Source organism: Corylus avellana, chromosome 10 (assembly GCF_965113065.1).
Source record: "Corylus avellana chromosome 10, dhCorAvel1.hap1.2, whole genome shotgun sequence".
Classification (NCBI taxonomy): Eukaryota; Viridiplantae; Streptophyta; class Magnoliopsida; order Fagales; family Betulaceae; genus Corylus; species Corylus avellana.
Window position 1 is genome coordinate 656,727 of NC_142499.1, and position 16,202 is coordinate 672,928.

General features: G+C 36.6%; 3 protein-coding genes and 1 pseudogene across 3 annotated transcripts; 1 reads left to right on the plus strand and 3 right to left on the minus strand.

Annotated features, from left to right (window-relative positions):
* Positions 1–726: 726 nt before the first annotated feature.
* Positions 727–3,344, minus strand: LOC132161961 (polyubiquitin-like; annotated as a pseudogene).
* A 951-nt stretch (positions 3,345–4,295) lies between these two features.
* LOC132191608 (polyubiquitin-like) lies at positions 4,296–6,690 on the minus strand. The gene is made up of 2 exons (XM_059606694.2): positions 6,637–6,690; positions 4,296–5,914 (listed from the first exon to the last, which is right to left on the minus strand). The coding sequence occupies exons 1-2, from the start codon at positions 6,688–6,690 to the stop codon at positions 4,298–4,300; spliced, it is 1,671 nt and encodes a 556-aa protein (XP_059462677.2). The 3' UTR covers positions 4,296–4,297.
* A 1,606-nt stretch (positions 6,691–8,296) lies between these two features.
* On the minus strand, positions 8,297–10,871 carry LOC132191937 (polyubiquitin). The gene is made up of 2 exons (XM_059607074.2): positions 10,746–10,871; positions 8,297–10,005 (listed from the first exon to the last, which is right to left on the minus strand). Exons 1-2 carry the CDS (start codon positions 10,806–10,808, stop codon positions 8,647–8,649), a joined length of 1,422 nt encoding a protein of 473 aa, XP_059463057.2. The 5' UTR covers positions 10,809–10,871; the 3' UTR covers positions 8,297–8,646.
* A 1,495-nt stretch (positions 10,872–12,366) lies between these two features.
* LOC132191609 (serine carboxypeptidase-like 51) lies at positions 12,367–15,308 on the plus strand. Its single transcript, XM_059606695.2, has 13 exons — positions 12,367–12,496; positions 12,618–12,712; positions 12,979–13,086; positions 13,166–13,406; positions 13,545–13,588; positions 13,694–13,761; positions 13,843–13,948; positions 14,029–14,225; positions 14,327–14,396; positions 14,535–14,585; positions 14,696–14,748; positions 14,951–15,086; positions 15,218–15,308. The coding sequence occupies exons 1-13, from the start codon at positions 12,367–12,369 to the stop codon at positions 15,281–15,283; spliced, it is 1,365 nt and encodes a 454-aa protein (XP_059462678.2). The 3' UTR covers positions 15,284–15,308.
* The last annotated feature ends 894 nt before the right edge of the window (positions 15,309–16,202 follow it).

A 16,202-nucleotide genomic window follows, 5' to 3' on the forward strand; every position in this document is an offset into this window, starting at 1 on the left:
CTAGTCAACTTACACGTGTCCAAAATAAATGCAATTTGAATAGAAAAAAAGTTAATATTTGAAGAAAATTTTACCAATTAAAAAATAGTATTTCTTTCTCTATCTCTCTGTGTCTCAAATTAAATTAGTATAAGTAGGCACTACATCATAGTCTTAAAGTCAGTTGTAAACGTTAATTTTTGTCCGACCGTGGTATTCATAGAAACATGTGAATGTCTTTTGAAAACATTTCGTACATCAAAGTGGTTCAGGTGTTTATGTCACTAGGCTACCTACATAGCCATGGCCATTACTCATTAGGGGTGGGCACCGGCTCCGACGAGGTCGATAAGACACAGTCGTTCGGAATAGTCGGAGAAGGCCGGAGAGTGGAAAAGAATATTTAACCAAGTATTGGGCCGAGAATTGTCCAGCTTCGGTGATTGGGCCTGTAAGTAGGCTTCGAAAAAAGGAAGAGGTTGATTTAGACCCATAATTACAACTTGGCTAAACAAGAATTGTTCAACAAACATTGATCAACAACATACTGCATAGAAAACATTGAACAAGATAAAAGGAAGACACTTTCACCATATTTTCTCACTGTTGCATCACTGCTTATCCTGTAATCTGCCAGTGAAAGGCCATCCTGCAATGCTACTCCATCCAAGTATATTTCCTTTGGGAGAGCTTGTAGTTGTAGTTTCTTCTCAATCATACTCTTCAAAATACGAAGTTTTCCAAATATCAGCTATCTCAATGATTCACAGTACGCTAGAGGAGCATACGGAGAGTGGAATCCTTCTGGACACCATAAGTTGCTAAATCACGGTCGTCTTCAAGCCTTCGTCCATCCAATAAAATTGTTTGACACTACAAACAGGAACCCCCAGTCTAAAAGAAATCCTTCCTTGACATCTTTGATGGTGTTACATCCTTGTACCAAAAAAAAAAATAACGGTCTCACCAATCCGTGGCGCTAGACATCTCTTATCTCTAAGATGGCTTTATCTTTTATGCCATAAGACGCCAAAGTACGCCAAACCTCCAGTTGCTTTCCTGCATATATCAGATTCCATTCATTGACCACGTCACCTGTCAGTTCCCAATAAATCTTGTCCTCGACATCTTTGATGGCGTTATTTAGTTCTACGTCAAGAGTAATGATCTTCCTATCCTGTGCCCTAACAAATATCTGGACCTTGGCAGGAAACACCTTTAAGAAAGCTTCTTCTCTTATGTCATAAGAAGCCAAAGTCCTCCCATCCTCAAGTTGCTTTCCTGCATAGAACAGATCCCAACAATGGTTTCTGCTGGCACCAAACCCTATCAGTTTTAAAGTAATCTGGTCCTTAACTTCTTTGATGGTCTCACATAGTTCTACGTCAAGACCAACGGTCCTCCCATGCTCTGTCGTTGCAAATATTTGGATAATCTTAGGAAACATCTCTAAGATGGTTTCTTCTTTGATTTCATAAGAGGCCAAAGTCTTGCAATCCTCAAGCTGCTTTCTTGCATAGATCAGAACCCATCTAAAGTGCACACTAGTCATGCTCTCAACTATTGTTTTGACATCACGAATGGTAAACAAAACTTTAACTTCAAGTTTCAACATCTCTCCATCCACTGTTCTCACAAAAATTGGGAAGACATCTTTTGGATGGAAAACCAAATGAAAGGTTATTTCATTTGGACTATTGAGTGAGGATAGAATCCTTTCATCTTCAAGAACTTTACCATTGTGGATATTGAGTGAGGACAGAATCCATTCATCTTCAAGAACTTTACCATTGTGGATAAGAGTGTACTGATCTGGTTGAATCCCCTCCTTGGCTTGAATGATTGATTTGATATTTTGGATAGTGTCAAAAGATCTTGCTTCAATTGCAATGTTTTTGTGATCCAAAGGTGATTTAACATATATTCTCGTTCCACATGCATTCTGAAGAACAAGGTGGACAGTGGAGTCCTGCTGAATACCATAATCAACTAGCCTCTGATCATCCTTCAGCCGATTACCAGTGAAAAAGAGCTCCTGAAGATTCTCAGAAATGCCTGCCTTCTCAAGTAACAATGCTTTGAGATTGCTAATTGTCTCATGTCTTTTAACTTTTAAGGCTACTGTCTTTATGATCTTCGCGTATAAACATATCTGCAGCAAAAAGCAGTATAATTTACTTGAGAGCAGTCAAAAATCATTTAACAATAGCATATAATTCTTTGACGAACAAAACAACCCTCTTTGGCTTTAAGCAGGAAACACTTCGCACTATACAATGAAAACAGAAATTTGACTGGAGCGTAGGAACACAAACATTCTCAAGAAAGAATACCATCTCAACAAGCATCCCAAGATAATCATGATAACATTGTATTTACCTTTAACTTTTTTGAATGTATCAGATTGTTATACAATAGTACAGAAAGTTCTTTATAAATGAAACTCACCACCACCTAATAGAAACAGTGAGAGGAACAATTATTCAAACACATCGAGTGCATAATTCTTTATGATATCAGAGCAAAAGTTTAAGTTCAAACTTTGTCTTCATTGTAATTCACCCTTCATTTTAATTAAATATTATACATGTTGAGTCTTACTTATTAAGGAAAGGTTAAAACCTACACGGATGTTAGAATACAAATTAAATTAATAAATTTATCTTTTCGTATCAACTTAAGCTTTTGGGATAAGTATGAAAAATGATATTCCGTTCATATTACATATACACAAGAATAATTAGTTGTGTATGTTCATATATTCTAGAAATGAGAAAATGGTAAAAAAGATAATATGACCAAGTCAGAGACATAACCTAAAGTATGAGCATGTATCGCAAACAAACCCAAGCAACATTTTAGGCAAACATATGAAAATGCAAGAAAACAAACAGCTAATACACACTAGAGTTTAAGGTAATTAATGCCTCTATCTCCTTCCCGTAAATCTCCTTTTACAATTTAGTGTACGACCCACTGTTGAAGTTGCTCTTTTAGTGGACTATTCGTCTTCCTAACATGTCAGAGAAACGTTTAAAACCATTTTCTAGTTTTGCTCTCTTTCCACCCAACCAAACACTTCACAGAGAAACAAAAATAAAACCATTTCGATTCAGCAAATTCCGCGCATTTCTGTCAAAGAATACATAAATAAAATTGCTCCTCCGTGTCTAAAAAATCCAAGCAGTTCAAGAATCACAAAAATGGAATAAAGACTGGATTTCAGACGGAAAATATATATATAGGCACCTCTTCCTCAGTGGAGTCAGGGGAGCTCGGCCGGGAACTGGGATTGCGATCTCTCGGTGCCATAGCAACGCCAAGAAGAATTGGATAAAAAGAAAACCTGAAATGGTTCAGATGAAAAGCCCTTGTATCTGATAAAACCACTCCGCCTGGGAAACAACAGACAGGTATTAAAGAGAGAGCGAGGGAAAGAAAGAGGCGCGCGCGGGAAAAATTAATTTGATGCAAAATGTAATAGTAATTCGCGGGAAAATCAATTGATGCAAAAATTAATAGTAATTCGAAATTTAATGATTTTTTTAGTACTGCATAAAAATAAATATATAAAAATTACTGTTTGAAAAGTTAGAAAAATTTATATTTTCAAATTTCACGTAAATTTGTGTATTTTTTAGAATGCGTGATTTTAAATATTAACGTTTTGAAATCACAAATTCAAATAAACCCTAACGAGTTTGACAGTGTCATTGGCCAAAAGTATTGGGCCAAAGATTTTTCAGGTTCGGTCATTGGGCCTGAATGTAGGCTTTGGAAAAAGGAAGAGGATCATTTAGACCCATAATTGTTCGACAAACATTGATCGAGAACCACCCAGTTAGCATTACGAAAGGAGTGCACAACATGCAGCAAATCTCACTCAATATATAAGAGCCCTCCAAATTCACAAATGTTGCTTTAAGTAATCCAAGTGACTCAACACAAGAAATCAGGATCTTGTCAAGTTGTGGAGGAAATTCAAACCAAAAAGGAGCCTATGTTGAAAACTCCATCAATGATTACCAGACACTGCAGGCTTAAAATAGACCAAGAAACATTCCCAGCAGAAGATATTTCATTGAAAAATTTGTTCAAGATAAAAGGATGCACATTACCCACTACAGTTTTTTAAGGAAGACAGGAAGACACATTCACCATATTTTCTAACTATATATTATAGAGAAAAAAAAAAAAAAACAAAACAAAACAAAAGACCCATGTAGATTCCATTACAGGGATAACATTCTTCAAAAATTAACCGTCACTATCGCAAATGTTATAAGGTACAATTTTTTTTTTATTTGCCTATCGGCCCCTACCCAAATATTATTTTTTGACCCGTGGCTCTTACCCGAGAATCTATAACTACGTCCCTGTGCCGAAGGATCATATGGAGAGTGGAATTCATCTGGACACCATAACTTGCTAGATCATGCTCGTATTCAAGTCGTTTCCCATTGAATAAAATGTACTGAAGATGAACAGGAATATTCAGTCTCTGAAAAAGCTCGTCCTCGACATATTTGATGGTGTTACATCCTTGTACAATAAAATTAGTGGTCTTCCCATTCCATAACTTGACAAATATTGGGAACGAGGCACGAGACATCTCTAAGACGGCTTCTCCTTTTATGTCGTAAGAAGCCAAAGTCCTCCAATCCTCAAGTTGCTTTCCTGCATAGATCAGATCCCAATCATTGTCCAGGACACCAGTCTGTTTCTGAGAAACCTTGTCCTTGACATATTTGATGGTGTTACATAGTTGGACATCAAGAGTAATGGTCTTCCCACCCCGTGCACTAACAAACATCTGGACCAAGGCTGGAAACATCTCTAAGATGGCTTCTTCTTTTATGTCATAAGAAGCCAAAGTCCTCCAATACTCAAGTTTCTTTCCTGCATAGATCAGATGCCAATCATTGTCCAAGACACCAGTCTGTTTCTGAGAAACCTTGTCCTTGACATCTTTGATGGTGTTACATAGTTGGACATCAAGAGTAATGGTCTTCCCACCCCGTGCAATAACAAATATCTGGACCAAGGCTGGAAACATCTCTAAGATGGCTTCTTCTTTTATGTCATAAGAAGCCAAAGTCCTCCAATCCTCAAGTTGCTTTCCTGCATGTATCAGATCCCAATCATTGTCCAGGACAGCAGTCTGTTTTTGAGAAACCTTGTCCTTGACATCTTTGATGGTGTTACATGGTTGTGCATCAAGAGTAATGGTCCTCCCACCCCGTGCAATAACAAATATCTGGATCAAGGCAGGAAACATCTCTAAGATGGTTTCTTCTTGTATGTCATAAGAAGCCAAAGTCTTGCAATCCTCGAGTTTCTTTCCAGCATAGATCAGATCCCAATCAATGTTTAAGACATCAGTCATGCTCTCAACTATTGTTTTGACATCACGAATGGTAAACAAAACTTTAACTTCAAGTTTCAACATCTCCCCAGCCAATGTTCTCACAAAAATTGGTAAGACATCTTTTGGATTGAAAACCAAATGAAAGATTGTTTCATTCGGAATATTGAGTGAGGATAGAATCCTTTCATCTTCAAGAACTTTACCATTGTGGATAAGAGTGTACTGATCCGATTGAATCCCCTCCTTGGCTTGAATGATTGATTTGATATTTTGGATAGTGTCAAAAGATCTTGCTTCAATTGCAATGATTTTCTGACCCAAAGGGGTTTTAACATATATTCTCGTTTCAAATGCATTCTGAGGAACAAGGTGGACAGTGGAGTCCTGCTGAATACCATAATCACCTAGCCTCCGATCATTCATCAGCCGATTACCAGCAAAAAAGAGCTCCTGAAGATTCTCAGAAATGCCTGCCTTCTCACGTAACAGTACTTTGAGATTGCTAATTGTCTCATCTCTTTTAACTTTTAAGGCTACTGTGCTTATGATCTTCGTGTATAAACATATCTGCGGCAAAAAGTAGTATAATTTACTTGACAGCAGTCAAAAATCGTCTGACAATAGCATATAATCTTTTACAAACAAAATAACCATCTTTGGCTTTAAGCAGGAAACAATTCGCACTATTCGATGAGAACAGAAATTTTGACTGGAGCGCAGGAACACAAACAACTATGTAGAAGGTATCATACAAACTAAGCTGCATTGAATAATTGCTTTTGTATATTCATATATTCAACAAATGAGAAAATGGTAAGAAGATAATAGGATCAAGTCAGAAGCTTAGCCCAAAGTATGAGCTTGTACACAAACAAATACAAGAAACATTTTATGCAAACAAATGCAAATGCAAGAAAACAAACACCTAATACACCATACTGGAGTGTAAAGTCATGCCTTTATTTCCTTCCCCTAAATCTCTTCATACAATTCAGTGTACGACCCACTGTTGAAATCCCTCCTTTAGTGGATTATTTGTCTTCCTAACATGTCAGAGAAACGTTTAAAACCATTTTCTTCCATTATTCCTTAATTTTACTCTCTTTTTCCCCAACCAAACACTTCACAGAAAAACAAAAATAAAACCATTTCGATTCAGCAAATTCCACGCATTTTCTGCCAACGAATGCATCAATAATTTTTTTCCCCGAGTATCAAAAATTAAAGACTGGATTTCAGACGGAAAAAAAAAAGAAAAAAAGAAAAGAAGAAGAAGATAATATAGGGACCTCTTCCTCAGTGGAGCTCAAAGGGAAACTGGGATTGCGATTTCTCGGTGCCATAGCAACGCAAAGAAAAATTGGATAAAAAGAAAACCTGATATGATGCAGATGAAAAGCACTAGGATTTGTATCTGTTAATGAACTTGACCCGTGCTGTACGGCCTATATGTAGGGCTCTAAAGGAATAAAGACTGGTTTTTTACTGGGAATCCGCTCAAATATTTAGAAAACAATCTCATACATGGCGGCGCCGCCGCCTCGGAAACAACAGACGGCATTAAAGGGAGGGCGAGCGAGACAGAGAGGCGCGCGCGCGGTGAAACGTTTGATATGCCTGTCAGATTGGCGGATCAGGCCTACGGCCTTTTCAAAATATATGACCAATATCTACTGGGCCAAAAGTATTGGGCCGAGGATTATTCAGCTTCAGTCATTCGGCCAGTATGTAGGCATCGTAAAAAGGAAGAGGATCATTTAGACCCATTAGTACAGCTAGGCTAAACAAGAAAACGAACCTCGTTAAGCTCACTACTCTTCGTAATAACAAGCTAGAACACATCAAATTTAGGGCAGAAGGGGCTCGATCCTAGGTAATTTGTTTAATCACTTGGCCACATTTAGAACAAAAGGATTTTTTGAGAAAAGGAAAAAATTTAGGGCTGGCAAATTTTTATATGATTTATGAATCTAACAAAAAATTAGTAATTATGGTTGATGGGTCTAAGAGGGTGTTTGGCAAACCCCACGACACTGTAGACCAACCCCACGGCACTGTAGACCTCTAGTAGGGCGCCGAAGGATCAGGTACAGTCTGAAAAACAAACAGACTGATGCTAGCTGATAGGCTCAGTTTCAAAATTAACATTATAGATAATTCCCATTTTGCCTTTTTTTCATCATTCATATTTCAAAATTAACATTGGTTTTCTATTTTTTTGTAAGGGCATATTTGTCTTTTAATATAAATTGGCTTCTCCCATACACACGGTCTGCAGGTATGTAATTCTAGCATGGTCAGACTTCTTCAATCGAAGAACAGTGCCGTGGATGTGGGGAAATGTGCTGTCACTTAACAAACAAGGCTTAATTCATTTTATTAAATGAGTCAAATTAGAGTTTTATATATATATATATATATATATATATATATAGTCTTATACACATGTCTTGACACGACTCGACATGTGATTGACAATTTTTGATAAGACGAGTAAACCAACCACTAATTGAACAAGAAATTAGCAGATCTAATATATGTCGAATTATAATTAACCTATATGATATCCAAACCTCAACTCTACCCAAACCCAACACGTAAACATGAAATGTTACCCCTAGCCAAAGCTTAAGAAACAAGAGGTTCATGTATTTGATTTTATCTGCCCGTTTCGTGCAAGTTGATTAGTTGGAATCGTTACATTATTAATTCTCCTTTGTATAACTCTTCGTAGTCGAAGACATTGGCGATGCCAGTGAATCTAAGCATGCCCTCCAAATTCACAATATTCAAAAGACGAAGCATTACGAAAAGAGTGCAGAAGATACAGCATATGCGAGCCCTCCAAATTCACAAATGATTATCAAACACTGCAGCATTCAATAGACTAAGAAACATTCCCAGCAGAAGATACTTCATAGAAAACCTTGTCCAACATAAAAGGAAGCACATCAACCAATAAAGATTATATATATATTTGTAATTGGCATCACGTCTGAAAAACTAGTAAGGAAGACACTTTCACCATATTATAGAGAAGGAAATTGCTTCATTCCTTTCCTTGTCTTCTCATCTTTCTACTTTTTAAAATCATCATTGGAAAGTAGAAAAATGAGAGAAGAATAAGGGAAGGATGTGTAGCATATCTTGGTCTCTATTTCTCCTGTAATGCGCGGGTAAACGGTCATCCTGCAATGCTACTCCATCGAAGCATATTACCTATGAGGGAGCTTGTAGTTTCTTCTCAATCAGTCCTCAAAATACGAATGGAGGTACAGTTTGGTATAGTTTTCCAAATATCATGTATCTGAATGATTCACAATAGGCCGGAGGATCATATGGAGAGTGGAATCAATCTGGACACCATAACTTGCTAGATCACGGTTGTCTTCAAGTCGTTTCCCATTGAATAAAATGCACTGACGATGAACAGGAATATTCAGTCTCTTAAAAAGCTCGTCCTTGACATATTTGATGGTGTTACATCCTTGTACAATAAAATTAGTGGTCTTCCCACTCCATAACTTGACAAATATTGGGAACGAGGCACGAGACATCTCTAAGACGGCTTCTTCTTTTATGTCATAAGAAGCCAAAGTCCTCCAATACTCAAGTTTCTTTCCTGCATAGATCAGATGCCAATCATTGTCCAAGACACCAGTCTGTTTCTGAGAAACCTTGTCCTTGACATCTTTGATGGTGTTACATAGTTGGACATCAAGAGTGATGGTCTTCCCACCCCGTGCAATAACAAATATCTGGACCAAGGCTGGAAACATCTCTAAGATGGCTTCTTCTTTTATGTCATAAGAAGCCAAAGTCCTCCAATCCTCAAGTTGCTTTCCTGCATATATCAGATCCCAATCATTGTCCAGGACACCAGTCTGTTTCTGAGAAACCTTGTCCTTGACATCTTTGATGGTGTTACATGGTTGTACATCAAGAGTAATGGTCTTCCCACCCCGTGCAATAACAAATATCTGGATCAAGGCAGGAAACATCTCTAAGATGGTTTCTTCTTGTATGTCATAAGAAGCCAAAGTCTTGCAATCCTCGAGTTTCTTTCCAGCATAGATCAGATCCCAATCAATGTTTAAGACATCAGTCATGCTCTCAACTATTGTTTTGACATCACGAATGGTAAACAAAACTTTAACTTCAAGTTTCAACATCCCCCCAGCCAATGTTCTCACAAAAATTGGTAAGATATCTTTTGGATTGAAAACCAAATGAAAGATTGTTTCATTCAGAATATTGAGCGAGGATAGAATCCTTTCATCTTCAAGAACTTTACCATTGTGGATAAGAGTGTACTGATCCGATTGAATCCCCTCCTTGGCTTGAATGATTGATTTGATATTTTGGATGGTGTCAAAAGATCTTGCTTCAATTGCAATGATTTTCTGACCCAAAGGTGTTTTAACATATATTCTCGTTTCAAATGCATTCTGAGGAACAAGGTGGACAGTGGAGTCCTGCTGAATACCATAATCACCTAGCCTCCGATCATTCATCAGCCGATTACCAGCAAAAAAGAGCTCCTGAAGATTCTCAGAAATGCCTGCCTTCTCACGTAACAGTACTTTGAGATTGCTAATTGTCTCATCTCTTTTAACTTTTAAGGCTACTGTGCTTATGATCTTCGTGTATAAACATATCTGCGGCAAAAATTAGTATAATATACTTGAGAGCAGTCAAAACTCGTTTAACAATAGCATTAATTCTTGGACAAACAAAATAACCATCTTTTGCTTTAAGCAGGAAACACTTCGCACAATTCAAAGAACAGAAATTTGACTGGAGCACAGGAACACAAGCAACTATGTAGTAGGCACCATACAAATTTAGTAAGCCAAACTAAGCTGTAGTAAATGGCATGTGTTTCAAGTCATAATATGGAAAATGAAATTCGTTTCATATTACATATACACACATTTTAGAAATGAGAAAATAGTAAAAAGATAATATGATCAAGTCAAAAGAAGTATGAGCATGTAATCACAAACAAATCCAAGCAACATGTTCTGCAAACAAATATGCAAATGCAAGAAAACAAAGAACTAAAACAAACTGGAGTAAAAGGTCAAGCCTTTATTTCCTTCCCCGAAATCTCTTCGCACAATTTAGTGTACGACCCACTGGTGATATCGCTCTTTTAGTGTCACAGAAAAGTTTAAAACCATTTTCTACCACTATTCCTTAATTCTACTCTCCTTTCCCTCCAACCAAACACTTCACAGATAAACAAAAATAAAACCATTTTAATTCAGCAAATTCCTCGCATTTCTGTCAAATAAAATTGCTCCTCCGAGTCTCAAAAATCCAAGCAGTTCAAGAATCACAACAATGGAATAACTACTAGATTTCAGACGGAAAAAAAGAAAGATAATACAAGGACCTCTTCCTCAGTGGAGTCCAGGGAGCTCGACGAGCAACTGGGATCGCGATTTCTCGGTTCCATAGCAACGCCAAGCAAACTTGGACAAGAAGAAAACCTGAAATGGTTCAGATGAAAAGCCCTTGATTTAAAGTATCTGACGATGAACTTGACCCGTGCTGTACGGCCTCTTCAAAATACATGACCAGTGTCTAATGGGCCAAAAATTATTGGGCCAACGATTGTTCAGTTTTTTTGGACAAGAAGAAAACCTGAAATAGTTCAGATGAAAAGCCCTTGATTTAAAGTATCTGACGATGAACTTGACCCGTGCTGTACGGCCTCTTCAAAATACATGACCAGTGTCTAATGGGCCAGAAAGTATTGGGCCGACGATTGTTCAGTTTTATTGGGCCTCCATAGGATCATTTAGACGCTAAACAAGAATTGCTCAACAAACATTGACTAAAAACCCAGTTAGCTCACCACTCTTCATAGTCACATTTGTACGCTTCACATGAAGAAAGTCACCTAAAAGGTAATCACAACTAAAAGCACATACTTTATTTTAATTATGATCACAATGGGTAGCAAAAAAGTCTAACCTTGTGATTAAGAATCCGTTATAATCTTATAATAATAAGTCAGCCTCATATCTCGATGTTGGTCTTTCAGGTATGCTTGTATTCTAGAAGAGTAATTATGAAAACCACACTTTTATCTTACAATTATTTCACTTATTTAAGAAGTCAACATCAACTTGTCCTTAATTAATTAATTTATTTTTTAACAATAACTTATTGGCATAACTACGTCAACAACTTGAATATTTGACCTTAATTGGGATGTGGGACTTGACAATAGAGCTTCCCATGTCAAATTTAGGATTGAAAACTAATCACTTGGCCACATTTAGGGTTTGTTTGTGTTTGCATTTAAGAGGCTTAAAATTGCATTTAACATTCAAAAAATTCGTTTGAAAAAAAAAGTAACCGTTTGGTAAATAAAATTAAAAGATCTTTTAAGGGTCCAAAAAGCACAAAAATGGTCAAAACGCACTTTTGACAAAAGCTTAAAAATGAAATTTTTGCCAAAAAATGCTTTTTGACTTAAAAACTTTATTTCTTAAACGCAATCTCAAACATGCTTTTAGAATACAAGGGTTTTTTTTTTTTGAAAAAAGAAAATTAAAAGAAAAGGAAAATAAAAATGTTCAGAGAAACTACACTAATCTTATAGAATATTTATTAAACAATTAAATCAAGTAATTTTCTATTCATTTTTTAGTTCGTTATAAATGACATATTATATATATATACATATACAAAATTTAAGTGGGGAAGTTCTCCATTTGTTTAGTGCATTTTTATATGCACACGCAACCGGAAAGTCTTCGACGTCTCGCCCACTTCTCAATTTTTACGTATATTTACCTGTTGAATTCATGCGCATGTTTCGTATAAACAGCTTGATTCGTTGGAACTGTCACATTACTTCCCATTTGTCCGTATACTTCTTCTCAGTCAAAGACAGATAGGCGATGCTTCTCATGCAAAACTTCTGCTCTCTGCTCTCTCTATATATATGTTTTGTTTCTCATGTAAACCATTTCATATGATCACCAAAGACTTGGTTAATTGCCATGGAAATTAAGCACGCCTTTCTTTACCTTTCTCTCTTGCTTGGTTTCTCCTTGCTGCATGGATATTCTGCCTATGCTGCAGGAACCCATGATGGGTCTGAGCAATGGGGATATGTTGAAGTTCGACCCAGTAATTAAACTCTTTCACCTTCTACCTTTCTCCTTTTTACGTCAAACAACTGGGTTTTTATATACTTCCCCTGTCACATCTTTGTTTTTAACCTTTTCATGGAAATGTTTGCGTTGTGTAGAGGCCCACATGTTCTGGTGGCTTTACAGAAGTCCACATAGAGTTCATGATCCATCCACCCCATGGCCAATACTTCTCTGGCTCCAAGGAGGCCCTGTGAGTGCCTAATTTTTTTTTTTTTTAATTTTATAAGTGGGGTATTCGGGCCGGGCGAATTAAGCCCCGATTAGATTTTCAGGACACCTTGCAAAACGCTCTTTCCACACAAGTTGGGTAAAGCTCGAGCTTTTGTCCACGGGCGTGACTTACCACTCGAACTAATCCCTTGGGGCTGAGTGCCTAATTTATAGCACAATACAGTCAGAAGTTATATACAATGCGACTATATGTTAAATCTGATTCAGATTCTGATATTAACATAGGGTGGCTCTGGAGTTGCTTTCGGAAATTTCGTAGAAATTGGTCCATTGGATGGGAATTTGAAGCCCAGGAAGTTAACTTGGCTCCGAAAAGCAGATCTCTTGTTTGTGGTACAATTTTCTGGACTGCCTTACATAAATATTTTCTTTCTTAATCCTTTTATCCTAAGCTCTTTTCTATGGACAACAGGATAGCCCAGTGGCAACAGGCTTTAGTTATGTGGAGGATAAGTCTTTGGTGGTTAAGACTGATGAAGAGGCAGCAACAGATTTAACTACCCTGTTGAAGAAGCTCTTTAATGGAAATGAAAAACTCCAAAAAAGTCCCTTGTACATTTTTGCTGAATCATATGGTGGAAAATTTGCTGTCACTCTAGCAGTATCAGCTCTAAAAGCAATTGAGGCAAGAGAATTGAAGCTACAACTTGGAGGTAACAACCATATTTTTCATACCTCACACGAAATTCATCGAATTCAGTTTATTAAACTCACATGTCTTTAAAGCATGTGATTCTCACATGCACCAGAAGTTTATATCTAATCGTGGGCCGTTTCATGCATAAATATAGGAGTTGCATTGGGAGATAGCTGGATTTCTCCTGAAGATTTTGTGGTATGTAATTCCTGCTAGGGGCAACCCTTTTGCAGGGTAATCCTTTTGTATTATATAAACATTATATTGGTTAGTATTCATTAGAACTTATGAGCTGAATTATAGTTCTCATGGGGACCTCTTCTGAAAGACTTGTCACGAATTGACAGCAAAACATTGAGCAGCTCAAACAGGTTTGAAAACTCTGTCTATTAAACTAAAATAATAATTCTGAACTTCCCACTAAATTAACAGTTCTTAATTTGCAAACACAGTTTCGCTCTAAAGATTCAGCAGCAGCTGGCAGAAGGAAACTATAAAAATGCAACATCAACACTGAATCACCTCCAGGACTTTATTCTAAATAAGAGTAACAATGTGGTACCTCTCTGTCTCTCTGTCTCTGTCTCTGTCTCTCTCATGTGGCAGAGTATAATTGATTCAGGGGATTGGAATTGCAGGATTTCTATAACTTCTTGCTGGACGCTGGCAATGACCCTGTTGTTGGGAGAAGGGGATCCAGAGAAATAGCACTGATGGAAAAGTACGCGGGATATCTAGCCACCAAAAAACATTCACCAGCCAGTCAACGTGATCTTTCTAGCTTGATGAATGGGCGTATTAAAAAGAAGCTAAAGATCATTCCCAAGAAAGTAAAGTAAGTTGTTAAATTAATTTAATTAATATTCTAAAAACGAAGCCCAAGTCATCAATTTTTCCTTTTAACTGTTTCTATTGTTCTGCAATTACTTCTTGCAGATGGGCTGGACAGTCTCGCTTGGTTTTTCCAGCCATGACTGGTGATTACATGAAACCCAGAATCAAAGAGGTAATAACAAATGTCTGTGTCTAATTATTGCTTGTTTTCTCTTCTTCCATCTTCTTACCGACCAATTTCCTGGAAACTTCATTTTCACTCTTTATGAGCTTTTTCCCCATGATAGCTCATATTTACAGTATCGTCCAGGTTGACCATCTCCTAGCCAAAGGCATAAACGTGACCATTTACAACGGACAGGTAAAAAATATTCCATGTCAGGGCAGAACAGATAAACATATATAATATTGACTGCATTTTCTTTTACAATCCTCTGAAATTCATACTGTTTGATTGTCTGTATATAACAGCTTGATCTCATCTGCTCAACCAAAGGAGCAGAAGCATGGGTTGACAAACTCAAGTAAGAGTCAGAAATTTCAATTTACAGTCGTTAATTAATATTTTAATATACACCCTTTTTCAATAAATGAAATCCAATAATATAGAAAAAGTCAGAATTATTACGATTTCAATCTTTCAAAAGGTTAAGCTAATAAAGAAAAAGAATTTAATTATTTAGTTAATGTTTTAACTCGAATTATTCTATTTGTTGTTGAATTCAGGTGGGATGGCTTGAGAAATTTTTTAAACTTGGAACGCAATCCTTTATATTGTGGAAGAGATAATACAACGACAAAAGGGTTTGTAAGATCTTACAGAAACCTCGCTTTCTATTGGATTCTTGGGGCTGGCCACTATGTAAGTATCCATCCATCATGAATATATTCATCGTTTGTGGGTTCATTAAATAATTAATTTTTTTTATATAAACTTAATCTTTTGAAATAATGGGTCATTTAAAAGATAACATGGGGTCAACGCATTTTCAGGTTCCTGTTGATCAGCCCTGTGTTTCGCTAGAGATGGTGGGCACGATCACTGGGTCTCCGAATTAACAATACAAAAATGGCAGAAATATGGGAAGAGGAAGGTTACTTTGTCAAGCAGCAACCATGGAGTTGTATTTTTTGAAATGTTATCTCTTTCTTATGAAAATTAAATTATTATTTGATTGTAACAAATGAGCTGGTGGTTTGAACTTTGAAGTTGACCAACTCTTTTTTTTTTTTTTTTTTTTCACTATTATATAAAGGAAGGTTCCCATGAAGAAGCAACTAGTCAAATTAAACCGGTTCTTTATATTGGATTTTCAAAGGCAAGGATGATTTGAAGGGTACACTTAAAAAAAAAAAAAAAAAAGGATTCACCGTGATGTGGACCAATTGAGATCTGCAATAATTAATTACCCAAATTGTTAATAATTTAAACCATTAATATAAGAAAGTTCATATGAAACATACTTATCTGAATAGGTGGTCGAACATTCCAAACTTTATTTGGGTAAGTAGGGTTTCAAATGAGCTCTATCACATTAATTACGTATATTTCTAGCAATTTAAATAATTAATTACCGTGAATCTCAATCCCATGTGGGCTTGGAATAACATCCTATTTGCAGTAGAATAATTATAATGATAATAAAAAAGCCTTTTTGATAGGGCTAAGGCAGGGTAGATCAACTAAGATTGATTAAGCTGCCTTGTGATAGTTATCAAAAAGCATCTTAGAAATTGGATGACACGACTGTATCATGTGGTGTGGTTTCTTTGTGCCGTGATATGGGTTGCACGTCCTAATTTCAACGAGTTTAATTTTAAGTCTTGAACTGAGCTCAAACCCAATTTAAGGTGAATAATATTGTATGTTTGGAATGGAGAGGAAACGAGAGGGACAATAATACTTTATATTTCATGGTTAAGATTTAAAGTTAGTATATATAACAATGTACATGATTTTATATTATTTAAATTTTTT

Excerpts from the sequence above, each read along its gene's own strand:
- LOC132191609 (XM_059606695.2), top strand. The coding sequence starts at position 12,367 with ATGGAAATTAAGCACGCCTTTCTTTACCTTTCTCTCTTGCTTGGTTTC. Across the intron at positions 13,407-13,544 it reads ATTGAAGCTACAACTTGGAG|GAGTTGCATTGGGAGATAGC; the intron begins GTAACAACCATA and ends GCATAAATATAG. Across the intron at positions 14,586-14,695 it reads TGACCATTTACAACGGACAG|CTTGATCTCATCTGCTCAAC; the intron begins GTAAAAAATATT and ends TGTATATAACAG.
- LOC132191608 (XM_059606694.2), bottom strand. The coding sequence starts at position 6,690 with ATGGCACCGAGAAATCGCAATCCCAGTTTCCCTTTGAGCTCCACTGAG. Across the intron at positions 5,915-6,636 it reads TGAGCTCCACTGAGGAAGAG|ATATGTTTATACACGAAGAT; the intron begins GTCCCTATATTA and ends TTTTTGCCGCAG.
- LOC132191937 (XM_059607074.2), bottom strand. The coding sequence starts at position 10,808 with ATGGAACCGAGAAATCGCGATCCCAGTTGCTCGTCGAGCTCCCTGGAC. Across the intron at positions 10,006-10,745 it reads TGGACTCCACTGAGGAAGAG|ATATGTTTATACACGAAGAT; the intron begins GTCCTTGTATTA and ends TTTTTGCCGCAG.